The sequence below is a fragment of the Saccostrea cucullata genome, unplaced genomic scaffold (assembly GCF_032062105.1).
Source record: "Saccostrea cucullata isolate Sc308-1 unplaced genomic scaffold, CSIRO_AGI_Scuc_v1 ctg45, whole genome shotgun sequence".
NCBI lineage: Eukaryota > Metazoa > Mollusca > Bivalvia > Ostreida > Ostreidae > Saccostrea > Saccostrea cuccullata.
The window spans coordinates 499,073-524,641 of NW_026939164.1; the positions used below are offsets into that span (position 1 = coordinate 499,073).

Below are 25,569 nucleotides of genomic sequence, written 5' to 3' on the forward strand. Positions count from 1 at the left end.
TATGAGCCTATAACTTTCATATTTCACATATGTATTCCTTGTAACAAGACCTTTCTTTGGGTACCACCTAATTTGACCTTGGAGTTTGATCTACTTTTCCACAAAAATTCCAAACTTTTACTTTGCCCTTAACTTTTGAACGGTAGATACCAAGACTTTCATATTTCACATATGTATTCTTTGTAGCAAGACCTTTCATTTGATACCAACAATATTGATATTTTGACCTTGACCTTTGAGATTTTCGTACGTATGAAAAAACTTTAACCTTGGCCATAACTTTTGAATGAGAAGGGCCCGGGATTTCATACTTTACATATGTAATACTTGTGAGAAGACCTTTCATTGGATAGCAAGAACTTTGACCCTTTGACCTTGGAGTTTGTGCTACTTAAAAAAAATAAACCTTGACTATACTTTTAAAGGGCTAGGGCTAAAACTTTCACACTTCACATATTTAATCCTTGTGACAAGACCTTACATTGGATATAAAAAACTACCCTTTGACCTTGACCTTGGAGTTTGACCTAACTTTAAAAACTTTAACCTTGGCCATAACTTTTGAACAGTTAGGGCTGGAGCTTTCATATTTCACATATGTAATACTTGTGACAAGAACTTTCTTCAGAAACCAACAACTTTGACCCTTTGACATTGACCCTGGAGTTTGACCTACCTGTCAAAAACTTATCTTTGGTCGTAACTTTTAAACAGTTGGTACTAGGGCTTTCATATTTCACAATCGTATTTCTTGTGAGAAGACCCTACTTTAGGTATACTGATTTATTTAATTTGCATATATAAGAAAAGTTTAATCTTCACTATGTTGCTATGCGGGGGCCACAGGTACTTGTGGACAGGACCCCCCCCCCCCCCCCCGATATTCAACCCCGGGGCTTATTGGACATTTTTTTTTTTAAATTACATTTATTTCACTTATTCATCATGTGTACAATATGAAAAAAATCGTCAAAACCCCAAAACAATCGCTCCACGAAATAAATACCCCACTACTTATAATGTATAGTAGGGTATTTTTTTGTGGAGCGATTGTTTTTGGGTTTTGACGATTTTTTCATATTGTACACATGATGAATAAGTGAAATAAATGTAATGTTAAAAAAAAAATGTCCAATAAGCCCCGGGGTTGAATATCGGGGGGGGGGGGGGTCCTGTCCACAAGTACCTGTGGCGGGGGCATCAGTGTTTCACAAACACATCGTGTTCACATTAATACGCACTCATGCACTCTTTCTGTCAGTTATTAGTATTGGATGGATACATCTTTAGTACAAGATGTGTTTGTGAAACACAATGCGCCCGGCGGCAACAAAAATCTAAAAAGCTATTTTAAGCATACTGTATTGCATAGGTCACAGTCAAGGTCACCAAGTCATTGACCTTGAAGTCATTGGAAAGAACTTGATTAGTGGAGTATGCACACAAAATATGAAGTCTCTATCTTTTATGAATCAAAAGTTATGGTGAAAGTTACAAAAAAGCTATTTTTAGCATATAGGTCACAGTCAAGGTCACCAGGTCATTGACCTTGGTGTCATTTGAAAGAACTTTATTTGTGTAGTATGCGTACTAAATATGAAGTCTCTATCTTTTATGGTTCAAAAGTTATGGCAAAGGTTAAAGTTTGCAGACAGAAAAGCTATTTTTAGCATATACTGGCATATAGGTCACATTCAAGGTCACAAGGTCATTAATATTAGTGTCAATTGAAAGCTACTAATTAGTGAAGTATGCATACCAAATATGAAGTTTCTACCTTTCACGGTTCAAAAGTTCTGTCAAAGGTTAAAGTTTGGGGACAAACAAACAAACAAACAAACAAACAGACAGACAGACAGACAGACAGACAGGACAAAAACAATATACGCCTCGGATCTATCGATCCGGGCGCATAAAAAAATATTTAAGCATTGAATTCATATTTTGGGATGTGATAAAGGAGTTGGGTGAACATAACGAGAGATAAGCCCACTGCGCAACAAACAAGAAGGTGAAAAATTAAATCTAAATTTTCCTTCATTTTTCATCTAACATTAAAGTATATTTTATGTAAAATCACTACAACTTGCACAAATCTCAGGAAGATTGAAGTTATTTGCCTATGAAATATTATACACACACGAAAGAGGACAAAACGAGTCTTTTTTCACACTATAACACTATTTTGCGACATGCGTGGGTCATCTCTCCATTTTTATGCCCCCGGATCGAAAGATCGGAGGTATATTGTTTTTGTCCTGTCTGTCTGTCTGTTTGTTTGTTTGTTCCCCAACTTTAACCTAGCCCATAACTATTGAGTGGTTGGGGCTATGGCTTTCATAATTCATAGGTGTGTTACTTGTGACATGACCTTTCTTTAGGTACCACCAAATTTGACCTCTTGACCTTGACCTTGGAGTTTGACCTACTTTTATTCTATTTGTTATCAACTTTAACCTTCGCCATTACTTTTGAACAGATCGAGATAGAGACTTCATATTCAAATTAAAATGCATACTCCACTAAATAAGCACTTTCAACTGACACCAAGGACAATGACCTTTTGACCTTGACTGTGACCTATATGCTAAAAATAGATTTTTCGAACTTTCGGTATAACTTTTGAACCACAGGAGATAGAGACTTTATATTTGGTATGCCTACTTCACTAATTAAGTGCTTTCAAACGACACCGAGATCAATGACCTTGTGACCTTGACTGTAACTTTTATGCTAACAATAGCTTTTTCGGACTTTGTTGCCGCCGGGGGCACAGTGTTTCACAAACACATCTTGTTTTTGAAAGTTAATCCTCAAAGTTTGTATACAAACATACATATTTTGGTTTCCAAAAATATGAAGCATAGACTCATTATACCTTAAAAATATAATTTTATGACATAACTTTCGTATCTTTTCGAGAAATACTTGAAGTCCACTAAGTCAATGGTCATACCACAATTTCACAAACATGATTTAAGCTATCCGATCCATATTAGGACCAAATTTTCTAACCTTAAATATCAATTGTTTTTTAAATATCCTGATATTATTTAAAAGCATTTTAGAGTAGAAAGGGATTTACCAAGAGAAAATTTCAAAAATTTTATTACCTAGGCAGAAATAAATTATTGAAGATTGCATTGAAGTCTATGGGAGGAAGTAAGTTTTTTAAAATAAACAAGATGTGTTTGTGAAACACTGTGCCCCCGGCGGCAACAAAGTTCGAAAAAGCTATTCTTAGCATAAAGGTTACAGTCAAGGTCACAAGGTCATTGACCTCGGTGTCGTTTGAAAGCACTTAATTAGTGAAGTAGGCATACCAAATATAAAGTATCTATCTCCTATGGTTCAAAAGTTATACCGAAAGTTCGAAAAATCTATTTTTAGCATATAGGTCACAGTCAAGGTCAAAAGGTCATTGTCCTTGGTGTCAGTTGAAAGTGCTTATTTAGTGGAGTATGCATTTTAAATATGAAGTCTCTATCTCGATCTGTTCAAAAGTTATGGCGAAGGTTAAAGTTGATAACAAATAGAATAAAAGTAGGTCAAACTCCAAGGTCAAGGTCAAGAGGTCAAATTTGGTGGTACCCAAAGAAAGGTCATGTCACAAGTAACACACCTATGAATTATGAAAGCCATAGCCCCAACCACTCAATAGTTATGGGCTAGGTTAAAGTTGGGGGACAAACAAACAGACAGACAGACAGACAGGACAAATACAATATACCCCCGATCTTTCGATCCGGGGGCATAAAAAATTAATACTACAAACATAAAAAATGCTGTGGTGGAAAGATGTATTTGATCATTGGGAATAGAAAAACAATTAGAAATAATTTTTTTACCAGACAGTTTTTTTTAAAATTAATTTTTATTGAGTAAAATCAAAGGGAGATAACTCGTCAAGGGCAGGAAAAGGTCATAAATTAGGACATGTCCCACTCTTACATTCTGATACTAAAAGATGAAAATTTGTTCTAAGTACACTAAGTATTCAGCCCATACATATAATTTATATTATGCATTCAATTCCATTGAATCTGAGGCTAATATGGATCGGATACCTTAAATGCCACACCTCATCAGGACTTGTGTAGCGTAGTGGTTATCGTGCTAGTCTCAATAGAATAGAGAAAGCAATTCAGGATTTTATTTACCAGGGTTCGAAACCAATGGATACCACATAATAGTTGAAAGAATAATTTTAACGAAAATTTTTTCTCAAAACTTTTTGTTTATCATGATTTCATGAAAATCAATAATTAGAACTTTACTCTAAATACTGAATTCACAATTTGAATATTTTTTTTTATATATCTGAAGCTTGTGGGCTTTCTGCACGCTAAGTTCACCATCTCCTTCGTTCAAGTCTGCGCTCAATATCTCTCCTCATGCTTGTGAGAAGTGCCGTATCAGAAACCCTTGGCTTGCAAAGATGCTTGAAATGATGCCTTCTTAATAAATTACATCCAAAAATTAGAAATAAGGTGTGGCATGCAGTCAGAGAGATTGGATCATTAATGGCCAGATGGCTCAATATGAAGCTAAAATTATAGGCCCCTATTTGAATCTCAGTCTGGTACCTTTCCTGATCCATTTGGTACCATGTCCTGGGGTGACAGGTGTTCAAAGACCTGCAAATGAAGATCCTGCATTAGTGTCCTCCAGGGAGAGGATCTTAAAGGAAGGAGGCACGTGGCGGTGAGTCACGTTTGATTGCCGGTGACCAGATAGCTCAGTTGGTAGAGCACAAGGCTGAAGATATAGGAGGCCCTAATTCGAATCATGGTCTAATCCATCGCTTTTTCTCCTTTTCTGGCACGTGCATTATAACAGACAAGGGGAAAGTAGGCTACAATGGGACTCGAACCCGGGACCTGCTAATCGTGCAGGTGCTCTACAACTAAACTACCGGGCAGATATCACAAATTACAATTAAAAACATTAAGCCCTTGGATCACAGGCACTTGTTTCGTATACGAGGTACCCCTACTTAGTACTTATTCTTACTAAATGGGTAGGGGTGCTCCGTTTACGAAACAAGTGCCTGTGCCTTGGATGCTCTGTGAAACAAAATCTCATTTTTTCAAGCGCTATCAAGCAACTGAAGCATACTGCCTGTATATTTACAGTCCCAAGCTACAATCATGGACTAAATCAGAAAAACTGAATAACAATAATATATTTTTCAAACAGGGTTTTTAATTTGATTTTGATGTTTAAGGTACATTTGCAGTAAATGTAATGTACTGCAGTATAGCAAGTTTTATTCCTTCTTTACAAACAAATTACTTCCAGAACTCCTAACACTCAACATAGTCATACAGGGATCTAGTATGCCATATGACTGAATTAAATATTTTTTTAAATATAACAATGAAATATTTGAACATGTATATATACTTTTCAAGTTTATCCCAAAGTTCAAAACCTAAGCTTCAGAGAGCCATAATAATTAAAGTAGCAATATTTCAATATCAATATTTAAAGCCATAAAAGTTATAGTACCCGTGTCTCAATATCAGTGTATGTAGAGCCCATTTAAAAATTACTTTTTAAGACCTTACAGATAAAAAAAATCTTTCCCAATAATCATGCAGCTCATTTTTATATAAGTTTATATTACAATTTACATGTAACTCTGTGTGTTATTAGTAAATACTTTCATTTAACAAAAGTAATTCAGTATACATGTACACATTTTTTAGTACACACATATTCAAGTGACAGGAATTAATATATTTTCATATCTTAGATCATACATGTATCTTTATCGTACACTCCAGTACCATAACATTTAATTCCAAGCATGCTCTTTTAAAAAACTATTGTAGTTATTTAAAATTCAACTATCACATTACTGCATTGAGACATGACCCAGCAAAAGAGACAATACACTTAGCGATAAAAAACGGATGTCAGGGTGACATTTGCTCTGCCATAACAATCTGCAGCTAAAAATATTTATAACTTATAAATTAATCTGGACGAAGATTATAGCATATTTTTTTATTTTAGCTGAATATTTAAATAAATAGAAATGGTCTTTACATTGACTTAGAATTAAAAAATATAGTTTTATTAAACATACATGTATAAGTGAAATTTTTATGTACGTAACTCGAGTTTTAGTGCTTTTTACATGGAAAGAATTAAATAAGATCAATTTCTGAAAGTCATTACATATTTTAAATGATTCATCAATAGTATACAATAGTATACAATGTACATGTATATAATTAAAAAAAAAAACTTTACTTCTATTTATAGCTATATCCATGTGGTTATCTAAATACTCGCTTGTTTCTATAAGATCATGCCAATCCAAACCTTGGTATACAAAAAAATATCTTGTCCATTATAAACAACCCTTGGTCTCTTTTGTTTAATTTAATTTTATAAAACTGGCAGATTTGATTTTTTTTAAAAACTAAACAAGAATGCTGTCTCAAGACAAAAGTATATTTCAGACAGACTGCATCAAACAGATCTGGAAAACAAATCCTTCCACTTCAGATGTAGCAGAAAAAATCCTTGTCAATCTCCTATGAAACATTCCTCATGACAGCAGAGAAATGAAGAAAGCTGCAGGAAAGATTTTTACAGAATCAGTGGTTATACAGTAACTTATTCTAAATTAAAAAGCTACTTGTAAACAAAGTAAAACCTTTGTTATACTGTAGATCACTTAATTTTCATGACACCTTATTTTCGTGATAAAGTCATTGACTCTTGATTAGCAAGACAAAATTTTCACGAATTGTGGTCATTGCTTTATCTAATCTTAAGAAATGCTATTACAGGTAACTCTCGATACCTCGAAGTCCGCGGGACCGAGAGAAAACTTGGATAGATCAAGAGTTCGAGATTTCAAGAGTCCGAAAATTTCCGGGTTTGTTGACCGGTTTTGAAATTAGTCTTACCGGATGTAATAATTTTCATGCAGTGCTAACCTTTTACACGTGGTGTTTATAAAACAACGGCATGTTTTCGTATTGAAGATAAATATTTATTAAATTGAGTAAATAAAAAATGTACTTCGTTACTTCATGTTTATTAATTTATTCTTTTTATACGGACGTCAAACTACGCATCCGTTAAATAAAAACGACATTTTACCGCGTCGTACATAGCGATGACTACTTCAAACATGATCATTAAACGTTGAACGAAGTTCTGTAAGTATTTGTGCAACAATAGTCGACGTATTGACATTAAGGCTGTGTCTGCAATTTCATATTTCGTTAAACTTTGACACTGACTCGAAATAAAAATTAACTATTTTTCATTGACAGCGCTTCTCTGAATTATCGTAAGACAGTTGATGATAATTATATTAATAGCATATAGGCAACATATGATTAATTATAAATCAATTATCACCTAGCAGTATAAGAGTCACCTGAACAAACATCCCGTTTCTCGAGACACGCGTCTTCTGCCTGGGGCCATTTAATTGTCCAGGTAAAGTCGCTAATTATGTAATATTGAATACACATAGCCACTTCGAGGTTTCAAGGGTAAATTCCAATAGAATATGCATAGTGGGACTGCATTTTGACTTCGAGGGATCAAGGGTTTCGAGAGATCAAGAGTTCGAGAAATCAAGAGTAAATTTGCTTTGTTATATAGGGAAAAAAATCGTGACCAGAGACTCACTTCGAGCGATCAAGAACTTCGAGAGATCGAAGTTCGAGCCATCAAGAGTTACCTGTATATGTGAGAATCAGATTTACGCGAGCACACTGTCTCGCGTAATTACGCAAAAATAAAGTTCTCGCGAATAATAAGTGATTTACAGTAATTCGAATATGCATTTTTAACATATTTTTTTGAGAAGTGAAAATTCCTCTGAAACTGTATATGTCTGAAAATGGATACATTTATCATGTCATTTGACATTCACTGTTACATCTTACATGTATGTTCTGATAATTATATTTTCACGCATAGTATTATTGACTATCTATGGACTAAAACCTTCGGTTAGTTGACGATGCAACCAGAGTTCATTGACATCCCTATAACAATGCAGTTAAAAACAGGCAAATCATATCACAGTCACTCGTATGGTCAACTTCTATTCACAAATCACAAATGAACACATTCATTCCATCATTTTTCTTCCAATATCAATGTCTCTTGTGGATACAACTTTAGCTCTTCTAAAGTCTTCATTTCATCTAACTGTGAAATCTGTAATCATTAAAATCAATATATTAAACAATTTCTTCTTGGTCTAATAACATGGTACATACATGTATACTTATATTTTAGGAATCTGACTAGCCTGAATGGAAAGAATGTTTCTTTTCAAGCAATTCAACAGTTGTGAAATTGAACAAAATAAAATTTTATAACTGAATAATCTTGAAGCAATATGTTAAAATTAATTTCTTGGAAAATTATGACATCATTTCAACTTACATCTCTTCTTGGAAAAGTTGTAAGAATCTTGTAATCCTCTATATGAAAACCCTCTGAAGTCAGATAAAACAGGACATTTCTCAGTGGTTCGGAAGCCCTAAATCGGCGAAGTTTCACATCACCGGTAGGTGTTCTAAACCTTAATCGAGCTACTGCTTCTGTAGAACTTTCTGGGGGTTCCTCTGGCATTTGCAAGGCTGCTGATTGTTGTATTGCCTACAATTTATAGATTACAATGTAGTTCCTGAACACATTACAGTTTGAAATAAAGTGTCATGAACTCATGAGCATGTAATATAATATCAAATTGTGATGTCTTAATTGTCTTTAAGTGAAAAAAAAATTAAAATCAATATTAAAATTTTAGTAATTTAAGTCCTACTTTAAAATTCAAAAGACCTAAGCTCAATTAACCATTTGAAGAATTCTTGAAAAGAGTGGACCATAAAGCTGGTCTTATTAAAAGTAGTACACATGCTAAACAGAACAGTATACACTTGCTTTGAGAATATTAAGTTTTGGAGGTTGAGGTTGATGTTCAATGTATTCTATTGTGTCACATTCTCACTGAAACACCTACTCTGCTCTAGGAGCCATGATTAGAATAAACTTTGTTGCACAAAGTGTGATGCTACCTGTATATAAATTTAACAACTAGAAGCCTAGTACATTTTGTGAGGAAGAATAAGATTTTCTAATGTACATGTATTCCTTTGAGGGAAAACAATGTTTTATAATACAAACTCCCCAAAATCAAAATGGTGATAGTCAGGATTAAAAATAAATCACTAAGAAATGGACCGTTTAGAAGTTTTACCATTTTTCTCTCCTCTTCCTCTCTCCTCTGTCTCTCCTCCTCTTCCTGTTTCTTAATCTCCAGCTCCTGCTGAATCCTTTGTTCTTCAACCTACAAAAATAATATTAGATAACAAAATACAAGCAGTGAGAATTAAGTCATTTCACAAAGGTCTTAACTGCAGAACTGTAGCTCTCTGGTTGACACAATTGTAAAAACCTTCCATTTATGGCACAGTTTTTTGTCAATTTTGTATGGGGGGATTTAAAAGCCTTACCCATCAAGCAATCCTGTTATTTTATCTGACATTTACTTTTAATGGTTCTAAATAGTTCTATATGGCTATAGTTTTGCAACTTATAAAGGTCTCATAATATTGAAAAAAAAATGAAGCTGATTCTCTATCAAGCACAGAAACAGATAGATATGGGAATAGGAACTTGTTTACATTCCCTGCCCTAGTTCCGAACTGTAACCCTGCCTCACCTTCTTTCTGTCAGCTGCTAGTGACTCTTTAAATGCTTCCTCCTGCTCTCTCCTTATTGTGTCCCGAGCCTCTCTCTCTTCCTAGAAATCAATACATAAAATTTTATAAACATCTTAGCAAATAACTTTATATATTTATACACCATTGCCACTCTATTTTGCCAAGGAATTTTATCCACAACTGAATTAGTTACAAAAAGGTTTGAAAAAGTTTTAAGAGCTATGTAATTTGTTATTACATTTAATTACATGTAATTAAATGATTCCTGACCTCATCTTGGATATCTATTCTTTGCTGTTGTTGGAAGCTTTCTGAATCATGAATTAATCTGGTCATAAGTTCATCCAATGTTACAGACCCTACAAAGAAAATAATCAGGAAAACTTTAAACTTTTGGTTGAAATCCTTGATTTGTAATATAACACAATGTAATGTCCTGTGCATTGTTGCAATAGCATTTGATCCACATGCTTCAAGTGTGAACATGACGACTTTGATATTTGAACATAATGTGCTTACAAAATATACATTTGTTTTCAAATAAATTAACATGTGGTGCAAACTAGTGCCCAATTTTATTACTTTAATGTCTTAAGTATTTCTATAATATTTAAAATAAGTTCAATTTAAAAGTTTCATGAGATTTTGTATGTTTTCATCCCTTGACAAATTCTTTTTGTCATGGCATAGTCCCTTTAATAGAATATTTTTCTTTAATATTTTTAACTTTTGGTTTCATCATAAAATTGGCAATGGTCTTTCAAAGAAAAACATCCAAAAGAAAGGAGTGTCTCTTATGCACAAAAAACGCTATACAGTGTACCTTCAGATATCCGGATGCCAGATATCCGGATGCTTCAGTATCCAGACGATTTTTCATAGAAACAGAATTTTTTAATGTTATTTTTTCTTATTTAACTGGGGATTCAGGTATCCGGACGCTTCACATATCCGGACAAATTGACTGGGAACCAAAGCTTCCAGATAAATGAGGCTCCACTGTACATATTTAAGTGTACACTAAACATTGTCTAGATGCCAGATATCCGGATGCTTCAGTATCCAGACGATTTTTTATAGGAACAGAATTTTTTAATGTTATTTTTTCTTATTTAACTGGGGATTCAGGTATCTGGACGTTTCACATATCTGGACAAATTGACTGGGAACCAAAGCGTCCGGATAAATGAGGCTCCACTGTACATATTTAAGTGTACACTAAACATTGTCTAAAGCAATCAATCACAAACCTGGAATCATATCTATTACTTCATTTGTAGCTCTCGCTCTAGAAATGACTAATAACATAGGCAATTGTTCTGGTTTAAGACATCTGATCTGTCCGGCTACTACATTACCAAAATGTCTGGTAGCCATTGTGATAAGCCTATAAACAAAACATGAAATGCTTTACATTCTAATACTTACAGAAACATGTAATTATACACTTGTGCAACTTAACCAAATTAGTTAAAAGAAATTTATTTTTATAAACAAGAAAAAACTCAGAACTTTTGTTATATGCAAGTATATTAAATGTGTTACCTGGCACAGTTTGTCTCATGCGTCATATCCCATGCCCAGGTTATAAAATTACTGCTAAGGTAATTAACCACACTGTCAGAACACAGGATTTGGGAACAGAACACATTGGATAAAATACTCCCATCATGATGGAGATATACAGCCAACAATTTTCTCTGTTGAAAAAAAATTATTAAGATGTTGATCAGTAATGGTCAAACACTTTACATGTACATTCATGTATTTATTCAAATGGACTCAAGTTTTTTGATACACTCTAAGGCTCTAATGCATGTAGCTTTGCAAATTCATTCTCTCGGAGAAACAAAAATATTATGTGATTTACTGGATAACTCAAGCAATGTGAGAAAAACAGAAATTTACTTACATCTTTGGCTTTACCATTTAGAGCTTCTTTTATTGCATTTTCTAAAGAACCAACATAGAATACTGGATGTGTTTCTCCATACCTAAAACAAAACAATCAATGCCATCAGAATGTTTCAAGAAATAAGGCAATAATAATTCCTTTGAATGATTAAGCTTATACACATATTTTGTTTAAAATCCTCATTGTACTTTATTATGTACCTTTCTCTGAATTCTTTGGTAAAGTGTTCTAATGCTTCTACTTCATCATTTACAGACTCAGGCACTGAAATTAACAGTTTACTTATTATTTTTTATTGTTCCATTAAATGATTTAATAAAGAACAAGGGTGCATTTGATTGGCACTCAGCGAGAATCTGGGTGCACTTGAAAAGTGAAAATTTTCTTGATCCATCTTGATATCTATACATTTTATTGATATATTGGATTTCTGGGGAAATAGGAAAGGAAAATATTTTATTGAAAATAGTATTTTTATTCGTCTTGAAGATGGCTGCAGATGAATCATATAGAACAAAATGTAAACGTTCAAACATGGTTAAGTTTTCCAAAATATTAATTAGTCTGAGTCACCTTTCCATGATTTTGAATCAGGCAAAAATGGGGAGAAAACCAAATGACAATTAAAAAAGAACTTTTTGAAGTAAAAAAATCTAATTGTATAAATGCAGTGCTTCATCATTAATACATATTTTCGCTGTACTTGTACTTACTCAAAGGTGTAGGTCTTCCTCTGCTTGGAATATCATCCTGATCAAACATGTCATCTTCCATTGGATTTAGATCATCATCATCATCACTGATCTCTATTTCCTGTACCACCTCCTAAAAGTATAAACATACATCACATTGAACATAATATCCAATAATTTTGTTTGCTGGGTAAAAAAAAAAACTGAACCATAATTTTTTGTACAACAAACATGGTACAAACTTAACAAAACTATATACTCACATTAAATGGCACCTTGTTAGGTCTTGCTGTAATGTTTGCTTTTGTAAGCTCTAAATTATGGATGGGATAATTCAAACCACAACAGCCAATTGTCATCTGAAATTAGACCGCAGGAAAACATGGAAATAATACTAGGGTACATACATATCGAAAATATATAAATATAGGTATAAATGTTTTCTAACACTGAAATCTCATAACTGTAGATTTCTTAATATACACAAGGAATTAATTATAATATTGCATAATTTCATAAGAAGCACCTGTAACAAAATAAAATTACTCGCTTTAATTTTTATGTTGCTGAAATTGATGTAAAATCTCTTGATCAACCATCCACTTGCCAATAATTGTTCTCGCAATTTGACGTTGAAGAGCCATTTCACGATAATAAGTACTCGTGAAATACAAAAAGGAATCTACAGTTCATGTTTTCAATTATCAATACAAGTATTAATACAAGTCTTACTGAGTCATCATTTTTTGCAGAATCAGGCCACCCTGTCCATATCTGATGTCTTGCTGGCAAGTTTGTGAGGGCATACACATCACTTTTTACCTGTCAATTTTGTAAAGCAAAATTTTTAAAGATACCAGCCAGTCAAACAACATTTTTTTTCCAGAAAGACAAACGTGGTGAACAAAATACAGATTCACAAATTTTTTTCTAGTTTATTAAAAAAATATCTACCTCTCCAATAGTTTTACTTCCAGGCATATTTAACTTATAATGCTGCACTTTTCCATTTTCTGTGAAATTAATATGCAAAGCATATGTTCTATTTAGGGCTTCTGTTAAACTGCAATTAAATGAAATAATAATGAGATGTATCAGAATGCATAAAATAATTCCCTCAATATATTTTTATTGCTATATAATCTGATTATTTATTAGTACATGTACTTTATATCTGTCTTCACTCACCTTTCCATCTCTACATCCACTGTTGGTTTGACAAGTGTGGGATTGGAGACATCAGGAGTCAATAGAAATAATGTGTTCTCTTTAGGAAGATGCAGATCTCTCAGAATTTTCTGAAACAGTAATTAATTCTTAAAACTACCACTATACAGTGGGTCATTTAGTGAGTGTAAAATTTGGCATTTTGCAGGTTCAAAGGTGTACCAATATTTTTGTGGAACTTTTTTATGCGAATCAACACAGTGTCCTGTGAACTTTCAAATCAGCAACATTATAGAAAAGTGCTTCAGGTAACAAAGATTTGGAAATAAAACCTCATTTATATAAATCATTTCATCCTTTATATAAATCTTTGTCAAACTTTGAAACTCATCCAAGCAAGGTACAAGTTGGAATGCTCCAAAAATTTTAACCAAAAGTGACACTAATGATCAGATAAAAACACACATTCTCCTCCATCTCTTAGAGCTGATCTAACACTTTATCATACTCAGCTATCTTACATCATCCTCCACTCTTGTTTTCCTGGTACTCCAGCCTCTCAAGCTCTGTTTTTCTGGAGACACTCCAATTTTCTGAGACAGAAGATCTTTCACTTTCCCTGGAGTAAAATGATACATGTACTACAATACACATATACATTGATAACTTTGTCTATAAATAAAGATAAAGATAAAGATATAGATAAATGAATGATATACCGATTCCAACTGATATCATACTGTGTACAACTATTATAGAGAGTTTCGAAAAATACATGATCATTACCAATTTTTTCATTGTCCCCGACACTGAAATAAAAATTTCGATCTCTGTACTCCACTTTAAAATTTAACATCCTGGGTCTTGGGCCACCTCCTGGATGTCTTCGCTTTGGGGATGAATTACTTGTGGAGGGGATGGCTACATTGCATTCTGATGCAGAACTGGGGTCAAAAAAGGCCCTGGAGTCTGCAATGTTGTTATCATTGTCTGGTGAGGATGCAGAGTAAGGAGGGGGGCTTATGTCCTCAAACCCTGAAGGAGGGGGCTCCCCACCAGTTGGGGATAATCCTCCATCAGATCCTGGCATTACACTGTTTACTGCTCTCTGTTACAATAATAAATCATGAAAAACAAAAAAGTACTGTATTCAGGGAAATTTTCGCCCCTTTCGCCCTCTCCTTGATTGGGTGCATTTAAAATGGGGCAAATTCAAATTACACCTCATAATTTCTTAAACAGAACTATGACTAGGCGAATATAAAACGGGGCGAAATTGTTCAAAAGTTCAAAAGGGCGAAAATAACACAGAGCGAAAATAACCCTGTATACAGTAAAAGAAAAGTTAAAATATACCTTTTAATCCTGTTGTTTTTTACTCACATAAGGGATAATAAAATATCATCATCCTTTTGAAAACATTTCAACAATAATTAATAACTCCATGTAAATATATTTTCAACATACCATTAAATTCCATTCATTTGACTCCAAGATTTGGATGCAAGTATCAATGTCCTCCAAGGCTGTAAAAGCCTGAAATATCAATATTATTACAGTCTAGACATGGACATAAATGTGTATTATTATAAGGGAAACTTCAATATTTTTATTACATGTATTATCAAAATATTTTTTTTGAAAACGAAATTGCCTGTAATTTTTGTTGTTGTTTTAATTCTTGTTTGACTCTTATAACCTGTCAACACACATTAAGCATTCAACTGGGATGAATTCTTTAAATATTTTGAACATTATGTCTGTTAAAATGTACTCCAGCTTGTTCATGATAATCGTAATTGCACAACAAAAATACCCTGACCCAAATGATTACTCGCGATCCACATCCTGAATTGTTAATAACTTAACACATTAATAAATAGGTCCCTGCATGTGCTGATTGTTGTTAAGATGTTCTGATACAAATATTTGTTTTCAGTAATAACAGTCTACAGATCTGTTATGGGGTACATAGCTTAGTTAGATTTAGACAAATGCATGTCAAGGTTTTTTTTTAACCCTTCCATAATAAATTTCCTTAGCGCTTTTACGATATAAGAATAATGCAGTTAGTTGCGGCACGGAGTTAAACAAAAACACACAAAGTAATACAAATCGATGTACAATTATAACTCCTTCTGCATATGTACATTCTGAGGCAGTAAAGTCATGTGTAGTGAAACGTTCAACATTGAAGAAAAATGTACCATTAAATGATTATTGAGAATGAAATGTACACTACTGGTAGAAAGACTTGTGTTACATTGTTTCATTAAGACATGCTTTATGCGGTTCAACTGACAAACAGCCTCAATTTATACCTGAAATTCAGCAAGTATTCGATCTCGCTCGCCTTCTGCCATTGTTGCTTAATTTGGATTGCGCATGCCCAGTAATATTTACTTTTTACATCCGTTACAAAATGAAAATAAAGAAAAGAAAATTTGTATGATATAAAATGATATGGATCCTTTTAATTGCAGTGAAACGTTTACGAGAAGTTTAACACATTTACATGACCGAAAACAATATTAAACTGAAAATAGCCTCACAAAGATTACGTAAGCGCTAAAATTAACTTTTCAGTCAAGGGCTTGGGGTAAAAAGCTGAGTGGAGTGGAGTGTAGTGGAGTCGTGGAGTCATGGAGTGGAGTCTGTATTAGTTTGATTGCATACAATATCTCCCCTTCATTGTCGTTTTGGATTTGTGTACACTGTACCAAGAATGAAACAAGAAACAAAAGAAGTCCATGCAATCAAAATCTAACGACCTTTGAATGTCAAACAGAGAATCACCTAGAAATGCTTTACTACGTAATATATTATAAACACTATCTAAACTTAGCAAGACTTTTTGACCTTATTCGCCAATCCCAAACAGGCAAACCTAGCAAGAGGTGTTGACAGCTTTAATATGAAACAGAGAAAGAGCACTGCAGAACTGATGACAACTACATAATTACCCTTACCAAAATATTGACATTCTGGCAACATCTTCTGGCTTTTTTGCCGCAATATTGCAGCAACATTCTGGCAATACATTGCCGCAATATTGCGGCTATATCGTTTTTCGTATGTAAATTAGTTTTGCGGCAATATTGCCAGAAATGGGTTGCGGCAATATTGCTGCAAATCATGACCAAAATATTAATCTTCTGGCAACATCTTCCGGCATTATTGCCGCAATATTGCGGCTATATCGTTTTTCGTATGTTAATTAGTTTTGCGGCAATATTGCCAGAAAGGGGTTGCGGCAATATTGCTGCAAATCATGACCAAAATATTGATCTTCTGGCAACATCTTCCTGCATTATTGCCGCAATATTGCGGCAATATCATTTTTCGTATGTAAGTTTAGATATAAATTGGTATTTAATAGAAATAATGATCTATCAATCTTATAATTAACAAACTGTGCTGAGGAATATAACAAACAAAAGCAAGCCACAGGGTCAATAAGAAATAGCTACTTCTGCTATTCTTTGAACAGATAGAAAATTATGTTGATCATCATGAAATGAAAATCAAGATATGTTTGTGAAACACTATTCGCCTGGTGGCAATAAAGTTTGAAAAAGCTATTTATAGCTATTTATAGCATATGGGTCACAGTCAAGGTCACAAGGTCATTGATCTTGGTGTCATTTGAAAGAACTTAATTAGTGGAGTATGCATACTAAATATGAAGTCTCTATCTCTTATAGTTCAAAATTTATTGCAGAGGATCAAAATGGCTATTTTTAGCATATGGGTCACAGTAAAAGTCAAATTGTCATTGACCTTGGTGTTACTTGAAAGAGTTTAATTAGTGAAGGGTGCATACCAAATACGAATTCTCCATCTTTTATGACTCAAAAGTTATGTCGAAGTTTCAAAAAATCTATTTTAGGTACATTGTATATGGTCACAGTCAAGGTCCCTAGGTCATTGACCTTGGTGTTATTTGAAAGAGCTTAATTAATGAAGGGTGCATACTTAATACAAGTTCTCTATCTTTTATGGCTCAAGATTTATGTCAAAAAATCTATTTAAAGGATATGGGTCACAGCCAAGGTCTCAAGGTCATTGACCTTCAGGTGTCTTTTGAAAAAGCTTAATTAGTGAATTATGCATACTAAATATAAAGTCTCTATCTTTCATTAATTTTAAGTTATGATGAATATTTGAAAAAGCTATTTTTAGCATATAGGTCAGAGTCAAGGTCACAAGGTCATTGACCTTGATGTCAATTTGAAAGAACTTAATTAGTGGAGTAGACATACCAATTATGAAATCTCTATCTCTCATTGGTTCAAAAGTAATGGTGAAGGTTAAAGTTTACAAACAAACAGACAGGACAAAAACAATATGCACCCCCGATCTATCGAGACGGGCACATAAAAAATGTTTATAGAAAAAATATTAATATGTCACTGTGAAAATGTCCAGCAACTCTGCATTAATTTTCAAATAACATGCTTTAAATCATCTTTTCCTGCTACTCTAGGATATATAGAAATACAAGTCTAGTATGCATGCATCACAAGCACTAGTTGAAACACATATAATTTTTCCAATTTTATCTCCATTGAATCATTCATCTCAAAAAGAATATTGGTTTTGACTCACCAAGTCTGATGATATGGAAACAGAGTACACATTCCTATAATTCTGCTTAAATTCTTCTTTCTAGTCATTCCACACTATGCAGTCTTACTACTCATCTTGATTAATCCCACTGTACACAATTAACAACTCTAATCAACTTGATACAAGTCAGTAATGAAGCAAAACATGCTTGCCTTTGAATTCCCTCCACTTTATTTAAAAAGAGGAAGTAAATGACTGAGCATGCTCAACAAATGGCTCATGGGTAATCCTAGATGTTGCCAGAAAGTTTTTTTTCTGGCAGTATTGCCAGAATGTCACCGGAAGTTGTTGCAGTTAGCGGTGATATTTCATTTTTTCTGGCAGTATTGCCAAAATGTCACCAGAAGTTGTTGCCGCTAGCGGTGATATTTCACTAACCCAAAAAGCTTGTTTCTGGTGACAAAAATTTGTTGCCGCAATGTTGCCGCAATATAGCAGCAATATTGCTGCAATAATTTTACTTTGGTAAGGGTATAAAGGCACATATTTTTAAAAAAATAGGTTTAACTATTAAAGATATCCTCTTTGTTGGAATTTGAAGGTCACAATTTTTTTTTCTGTATCTCTATCTTTGTATATAAACATATATATCTAAATATTTACATGCATATATCCCTTTCAGGAGACATGCTTCAGAATATAAGTGTTAATAGACTCGACTGACAAATACATTATCATACAGCTGTGAAACATAAAATGGATAATATTTTTTGAAATGTTTACTGAGAAACTGGTGTTGCTATGTCTGATTTTTGAAACACATTTTAAACGATGATGCATTACTTATTTTTCAAATTTTTAACCTTTGTTTCTTGAAGAGGAACTTGTGATACTTCATTCTTATAATTAGTTTTGTCACCCGCGTGGCACAGTGATTGGAGTGTCTGCTCTGAGTCGCGCAGTAAGGAGCTGATCCTTACATTATGGGTTTGAATTCCACTGTGGGACTAAATAGAGACCGGTCTTTCAGATGAGAACGCAAACATCAATGTCCATTGTACTGTGTCGCAGTAGTTACTAGCACGAAAAATACCCTTCACTGCTCAATGATCAAGTATAGTGCGAGTATAGGACAAAAATTACAGCTCAATCTCCATCCGCAGGTGATGGGGTCTAAATATGAGTTTAAATTCTCGAGAGGGATGTAAAACAACATACAATTAGTCACAAAATTAGTTTCACCAATATTTGATCAAGCTTATTTTATAATGTGACCAGAACAAAAATTATACATATCATAAGTAATGGGGGAAAATAGTGCTTTCGTTGTATTTTGCTGGTCATTATATAACATGCAGTCAATGGAGAATTTAAAAGAAAGTTTATCCCAATAAAGATGTGCTGAATAGCCTGAATTGTATTTGGTTATTCAATTTTATTTTTAAAAAGATTACTAGTCAAGCAGGATGTTGTCAACTTTGTGTTGTTCTTAAAATTTTATGGTTTGCTACAATACACAAAATATTCAATGATTTGTCAAAAAATCATTACATTCAAATCAATTTTATTTTATTTTACTTGTATTATATAATGCGGTAGCTTTCAATCTCTATCTAAATTATTTTTTAAAAGTAAAACTATCTTATTTAATTGTTTGTTATTTCTCATTTTGTGTAAATATTTACAACTCTGCTTTTGGGCGTAGAGGTTAGCAGGTATTGGTAAATTGTAGGAAACACTACAGAACGTTTCTATATAGTAGATGTAGAGCTATGGAATTCAAAAAATTACTCAGCTAATCGAACACAATCCCTCCTTTCCTTTTCAACTCTATATGCCCAAGCTATAGCTCTCTGTGATCATTGAGAGACTGTTACAATAATAGTTCATATATATTGTAGATGAATGAGAAAATGGGGGGATATAACCTTCAAATGTCAACACATCAATGATTTAATGCATTTAAGTGATTTAATTACTGTGCTTGAAATGCTTACTCAGTTGTTGATTGTAAATAAAAATTAGCTTGAAAAAGAACTGAATTAAGTCTGTGGTATATTGCTTTTGTTAGCAAAAAAATCTAAATGATGCCACCTGTTAACTTACACAAACTAAAACAAACAAATGTGTTTCTATATCTGTCCCTCCAACTACAGTATATATAATAATTAATCAGTAAGATATAAATAATCTAAATGATGCCACCTGTTAACTTACACAAACTAAAACAAACAAATGTGTTACTATATCTGTCCCTCCAACTACAGTATATATAATAATTAATCAGTAAGATATAAATAACTTAGTTTACAACACATCTTTATGATCAGAAGTAACCAAATACATTTCATCACATCGCTATAGGGATAAACATTCTTTTAAAGTCCCAGTGAATTCTGTCAAAATGTTTTCATCAATAATAAATAATTGCCTCAATGATACATATACTGGTTGATAGACTGCATGTTATACATTGATCAGCAAAATAAAAGAAAGCACCTGTTTTAGGGTGGGGACATTACTTATCATATGTATTAATTTTGTTATGAGTCACATTTATAAAACAAGCTTGATCAAATATTGGTGAAACTAATTATAGGTATAAATCAAAACAGCTCCCTTTTCACAAAACAAGGGTAAAATAATTTTATTCAAAGTTAATTTGTGTGTCATCGTTTAAAATACACAATGTGTACTTTAAAATGAAAAAAAAAAAAAAAAAAAAAAACACACAAGTTGTTGAGCTCATTTCAATAAATATTTTACTTTTTAAGGTTTTCAATTCCGGTAATTATATTTATTTTAAGTCTAGTAATTAATCCTGGTCAATTATTAAACTTCAACAGATCCAATGACTGATATGTATTAATCAGTCGAGTCTTAACACTCTATTCTGTAGCATGTCCTCTACTTTAACCAGAAAAGGAAGATACGTGTTAAGAAGATACAGAAAAAAATTTGACCTTCAAATTCCAACAAAGGGGCTATCTTGCACTTTAAGAGTAAAATGAAAAAAATGTGCCTTTCTCATTAAATTGCTGTCATCAGTTCTGCAGTGCAGGGGCCCGTTTCACTAAAAGGCGTAAGATACGACCAAACTTAAGTTAGGCCTTAGGGCGTACGCCAAAATTTAGTCCGGCGTAAGTTGCGTTTCACTAAGAGGCGTACGCCTGGGCGTAAATACTATTATCGGACTAAGTTAAGGCCAGACTTACGTCCTTGACAACGAGCTTATGCACATGCGCATACATATCATTTATAAAGAGTGAGAGAGGGGAGAGAGAGAAGAGTGAGAGAGAAATTTGTTTGATATTCATTGAAAAGATATATGGAAAAGATCACATATTCTTCTTTATTATTTATTGCAATATTTGTTTTGAGGTCTATAATAAAAACTTAAAAGCGTTGAAACATATTTAGATTGAAAATAAATCGTAGATTGAATTATGTTGAAAGGAATACACTCGCAACTGTGTTTTGAAGTGAAATAAAGAATTTAACCCCCCCCCTCTCTCTCTCTCTCTGATCTGTCATGTTGATTTCCATAGTGTTTTCTTAAATAATGTGAATTTCGTAACAAACAAACATGTAAATACCGATATTGTCGTCTGCAATATTCGCTATTGACTCTGCACAATCAAAATGTCTTTGGAGAGTAAAAAACGTAAGCCAAACTGGACTGATGATGAAATGAAAATTCTAACATCTTGTGTAATTGAAAACAAAGATGTATTATTTGCAAAACTGTCGGCTTCAGTGACAAACGAGAAAAAGAAAGCTGTATGGGAAGACATCGCAAAGCAGTAAGCATTTAGGTTTTTAAAATAACGATCAACAAAAATATAATAACATCTCCGATTTGATTACATACAATTTGTTCATGTCTACACGTTACATATAATGTATATTTATGGTCAAAAACCTAACTAAATTGGCAAAAATAGGAATGTTATTTAGGTTTTGTGTCTTTTCATATATTTTTTTAATTTCTAACAAAAAATATACAATTGAAGGTAGACTGGGGATTCAAAAATATATTTAGTGTTAAAATTTTACTGCAGAATAAATTCTTCTTCTGCCTTGTGCAAGAGGGAAACAGCAGAAATAAAAAAGAAATGGAAAGATGCAAGATCCATTGTAAAGAAGAAAGAAGCCAGTAGAAAATACCAGACGAAGAGAACGGGCGGAGGGCCTCCCCCGGAATCTGTATTCAAGGCATGGGAACTTGTCTTATGTGTTTTCTAATATTTACCTAAAATTGATAAAATTATATGTACTATGTATTAAAAAAAAACTTTCGATCGTTGCTAAGATGAGTTTCCGATACTGACATAATTATTTTTTCATTAATGTTTCGCACCGTTTATTTTTTTAATAAATTGGAAAAGGCAACAACTATTTTTTTGTTTTTATTGCTAGATTTTGTCAATTATACCGGATAAACTTATCTCTAGGATTGACGGAGGGGTTGATACTGCCTTTGCCAGTAATTCTGAAACAAGTACTAGTAAGTATAAATACATGGTACATGCATGTACATTGTAAACATACGTTCACTACATGTATTTTTGTATTATTGTAGTATACAGTAGTTATAGTTTTAAAAAAATGAAATATATGATATCTAAATACTAGTATTTCTTTGTAACAGATAACCTAGCCTCATCATGCACTGCAGTCCCATCGGAAATTTCCGCTGGAATTCCATCCTTGATTGGTTTGTATAATTATACATATTATATAATATACTTATAAAATTTTAAATCATAAAAAATATTATAATAGATAATATTATAATAGATTGTCAAAAATTTGATATGCATGTTCTTCACAAGCGGAACACATAAGTGTGTAGATTTGAAATATTGATTTTTTTTTCAAATTGAAAAATGTATGTTTGAACATGTATATAGTAGAAGAAGTTGACGTTCCGGAAGAAGCTCCAAGTGTACATGTGTCCGCGCGGGCCTTCCACCGACACATTCTTTGCTTCAACTCTGTATGGATCTAAACGTAAAGGTAAAAAAGAAACAATGCCAACGCTATTAAAATGAATTAAAAATGTATTAAACATTCCTTCAGTTTTAATTTTCGAGTAATTTTACGTTTGTTAAGAAAAAAACACTAGTGAAATGTTTCAACTTCATTCATGCACTTTTAACTATTCATTTTACACATATGATTTTATTTGATTTTCTTCTGTTTTAATTGACATTGTTCTGATTATAAAACTTTTCATTAAAAATCAAGACACGGCTAGCGACCCTGACGCTGAGTTTATACTGAATTTGATAGGAGTGAAGGAGAGGAGAGTCATCGCAGAGGAGAGAAAAGCAGATGCCCTAGAGAGAATAGCGGCGGCATTTGAAAACAAATTTGGCATTTAATAAATTTGAACACAAAATGATAAAGTAGTCATGTTCTTTATTACAATGTAAGTGTATGATTTAATGAATAGATGAATTGTTAAAATAAATTTGCAACTTGAATGCGCACATCCTGTGCTCTCCTTGGTGCGTTTGCGTTAAACACGGCATTGTCATTGATGTTCTGTACAACCCCACCCTCAAGTAAGGGGACTTTCTCTGAAACAGCTAAATTATGAAGCCGGATACAGCATTGAATAATTTGAGAACATCTACTTGGTGAAAAGGGGAGTACTCCTCCAGTTCGATGTAAACACCTGCAAAGATTTACTTGAATGTAAATACTGTGGAATCATTAGAATTCGTGGTGGCTCAATTTTCGTGATATTCGTTGGTAGCCCCCCCCCCAACCACCTCGAATTTACATCTTCATAGGAAATTTAGAAAGAGATATCTTTGTTACTGAATCTGAAAACCGACCCATACACGAAATTACATCTCCACAAATAACCAAAAAAACCACAATCTAAGAAAATTGGCCCACAGAATTTTAAATGAATTCACAATAAAATTGTAACAAGGTTTATTTATGGTTGCAATAGATATACATTTTTTTCTCAAATAAAAAAAATGTAAGGTCGCATTTATCGTAATGAACGTTTGAAATAAAATATTTGCTTGCAAATATGACATATAAAGATATTTAACGAAAAATTGCGTTTAAATTACCTAAATCTGGATTTTAATACCCCAAACGATATTTCTATGACAACACGAGTCTTTCCATGGGCATCGTTGTAATTCACTTCGTGTTGATTGGCTGGGGATAAGAATGGCGTTAAGAGCCATTCCTTGAGAGGGTAGCCAGAATCCCCAAGTAACCACCCACCGCCTTCGAGATGTTCCATAACACCTGACAATCCCGAGTTGCTCAAAACGAAAGAGTCGTGAGTTGCCCCGGGAAAACAGGTATTAATTTGAAGAAATCTGAAATAATATCAACCAATTTTTCATCCTTTATGCATATGTAAGCAAACAATTAGCATTCTTATATTTGTTATATTTGTTTGGTTATATTTGGTGCAATAAAGTTATTTTAAAATTGACATTTACATTTTCAAAGGTTGTTATTTCATAAAACCCTTTTGATGATATATTAAATATTTTAATTTTCTCCTGTTAAAGTTTTTGCGTATACAAGGGTATTTCTATTACAAAAAAATGATGTGCTAGGATTTATGTTTTAATCAATACCGTTTATACCTCATGTTGGAATCTGTTACGGCCTGAATATTTAAGGCATGAAAGTTTTTTCTGCATACAAAAGCAGGCTTCTGTGGTCCACTCATGCCCTTAATTGGTATTAGAGTACCATCGATTGCACCAACGCAATATGGAAATTTGGCAATGTCATAGAACTCAGATTTTACATGGCGTAATTCATTGGCAGTAACTGGAAACTTAATGTTGTCCACTGTTGTATTTATTGCACTGCACACTGTATAACAATATGATGAATCTGCGTTAAAATCCTTAATGATATATATAAAGAATATTTAAAAGGAAATGTACAATTGATTAAATGTATTACAGGCATGTAGAAACATGAAGGATATTGTATACAAACATGTACATATTATTATTATAATTATTATTATCAGTATACCCCATAGTACTTGCAATTGTCACTTTTCTGAAACTGCTAAACCTAATTTCGTGAAACTTTGCAGTTATTGAGAACACATTGTGTAGGTGCATATTACAAAGAAATTCCGCTTCCTTTTTTTCTGGGAATTTCGGTACTTTTTATTTTATTCATTTTATCTGTACAAAATAAAGACTCAATAATTGCACGAGTTTTAATACATGTAACGATTACTTTGGAATTATGCCTCATTTTGAATTACTTGTGTGTATTTAATGTGTAACATGCCATTTATTTTGCATGATATTGTCAAATATTAAGAGGGGAGGGGCGTGGGATGTGTTAATTTTTTCACTTTTTCTTTTATTATCATTTGTGAATGCAGGGGACAAAATGTTCAAACATTCAAGGGGTCAAATCTCCACATCAACAATGCTACGTGCCTGCAATAATTAAAAAAAATAGAGTTAACATCATTTTAAAGTTAAATAATGAAGTATAA

General features: G+C 33.1%; 3 protein-coding genes across 3 annotated transcripts; 1 reads left to right on the forward strand and 2 right to left on the reverse strand.

Annotated features, from left to right (window-relative positions):
* Positions 1-7,810: 7,810 nt before the first annotated feature.
* LOC134252426 (FAS-associated factor 1-like) lies at positions 7,811-15,891 on the reverse strand. Its single transcript, XM_062734902.1, has 18 exons — positions 15,809-15,891; positions 14,955-15,023; positions 14,274-14,595; positions 14,009-14,106; positions 13,509-13,618; positions 13,275-13,383; positions 13,053-13,142; positions 12,584-12,679; positions 12,342-12,453; positions 11,829-11,892; positions 11,626-11,707; positions 11,259-11,413; positions 10,964-11,100; positions 9,984-10,072; positions 9,713-9,793; positions 9,248-9,337; positions 8,431-8,646; positions 7,811-8,199 (listed from the first exon to the last, which is right to left on the reverse strand). Exons 1-18 carry the CDS (start codon positions 15,848-15,850, stop codon positions 8,119-8,121), a joined length of 2,043 nt encoding a protein of 680 aa, XP_062590886.1. The 5' UTR covers positions 15,851-15,891; the 3' UTR covers positions 7,811-8,118.
* Positions 15,892-21,698: 5,807 nt separating this feature from the next.
* LOC134252409 (nuclear apoptosis-inducing factor 1-like) lies at positions 21,699-23,443 on the forward strand. The gene is made up of 4 exons (XM_062734881.1): positions 21,699-21,859; positions 22,118-22,262; positions 22,476-22,563; positions 23,307-23,443. The coding sequence occupies exons 1-4, from the start codon at positions 21,699-21,701 to the stop codon at positions 23,441-23,443; spliced, it is 531 nt and encodes a 176-aa protein (XP_062590865.1).
* A 62-nt stretch (positions 23,444-23,505) lies between these two features.
* On the reverse strand, positions 23,506-24,403 carry LOC134252425 (putative nuclease HARBI1). The gene is made up of 2 exons (XM_062734901.1): positions 24,152-24,403; positions 23,506-23,739 (listed from the first exon to the last, which is right to left on the reverse strand). Exons 1-2 carry the CDS (start codon positions 24,328-24,330, stop codon positions 23,523-23,525), a joined length of 396 nt encoding a protein of 131 aa, XP_062590885.1. The 5' UTR covers positions 24,331-24,403; the 3' UTR covers positions 23,506-23,522.
* Positions 24,404-25,569: the final 1,166 nt, after the last annotated feature.

Excerpts from the sequence above, each read along its gene's own strand:
- LOC134252426 (XM_062734902.1), bottom strand. The coding sequence starts at position 15,850 with ATGGCAGAAGGCGAGCGAGATCGAATACTTGCTGAATTTCAG. Across the intron at positions 12,454-12,583 it reads CTAACAAGGTGCCATTTAAT|GAGGTGGTACAGGAAATAGA; the intron begins GTGAGTATATAG and ends TTATACTTTTAG. Across the intron at positions 10,073-10,963 it reads AGTAATAGATATGATTCCAG|GGTCTGTAACATTGGATGAA; the intron begins GTTTGTGATTGA and ends TTTTCTTTGTAG.
- LOC134252409 (XM_062734881.1), top strand. The coding sequence starts at position 21,699 with ATGTCTTTGGAGAGTAAAAAACGTAAGCCAAACTGGACTGATGATGAA. Across the intron at positions 22,263-22,475 it reads GAGGGCCTCCCCCGGAATCT|ATTTTGTCAATTATACCGGA; the intron begins GTATTCAAGGCA and ends TTTTATTGCTAG. Across the intron at positions 22,564-23,306 it reads TAATTCTGAAACAAGTACTA|ACACGGCTAGCGACCCTGAC; the intron begins GTAAGTATAAAT and ends TTAAAAATCAAG.
- LOC134252425 (XM_062734901.1), bottom strand. The coding sequence starts at position 24,330 with ATGGAACATCTCGAAGGCGGTGGGTGGTTACTTGGGGATTCTGGCTAC. Across the intron at positions 23,740-24,151 it reads GTATTAAAATCCAGATTTAG|GTGTTTACATCGAACTGGAG; the intron begins GTAATTTAAACG and ends AAATCTTTGCAG.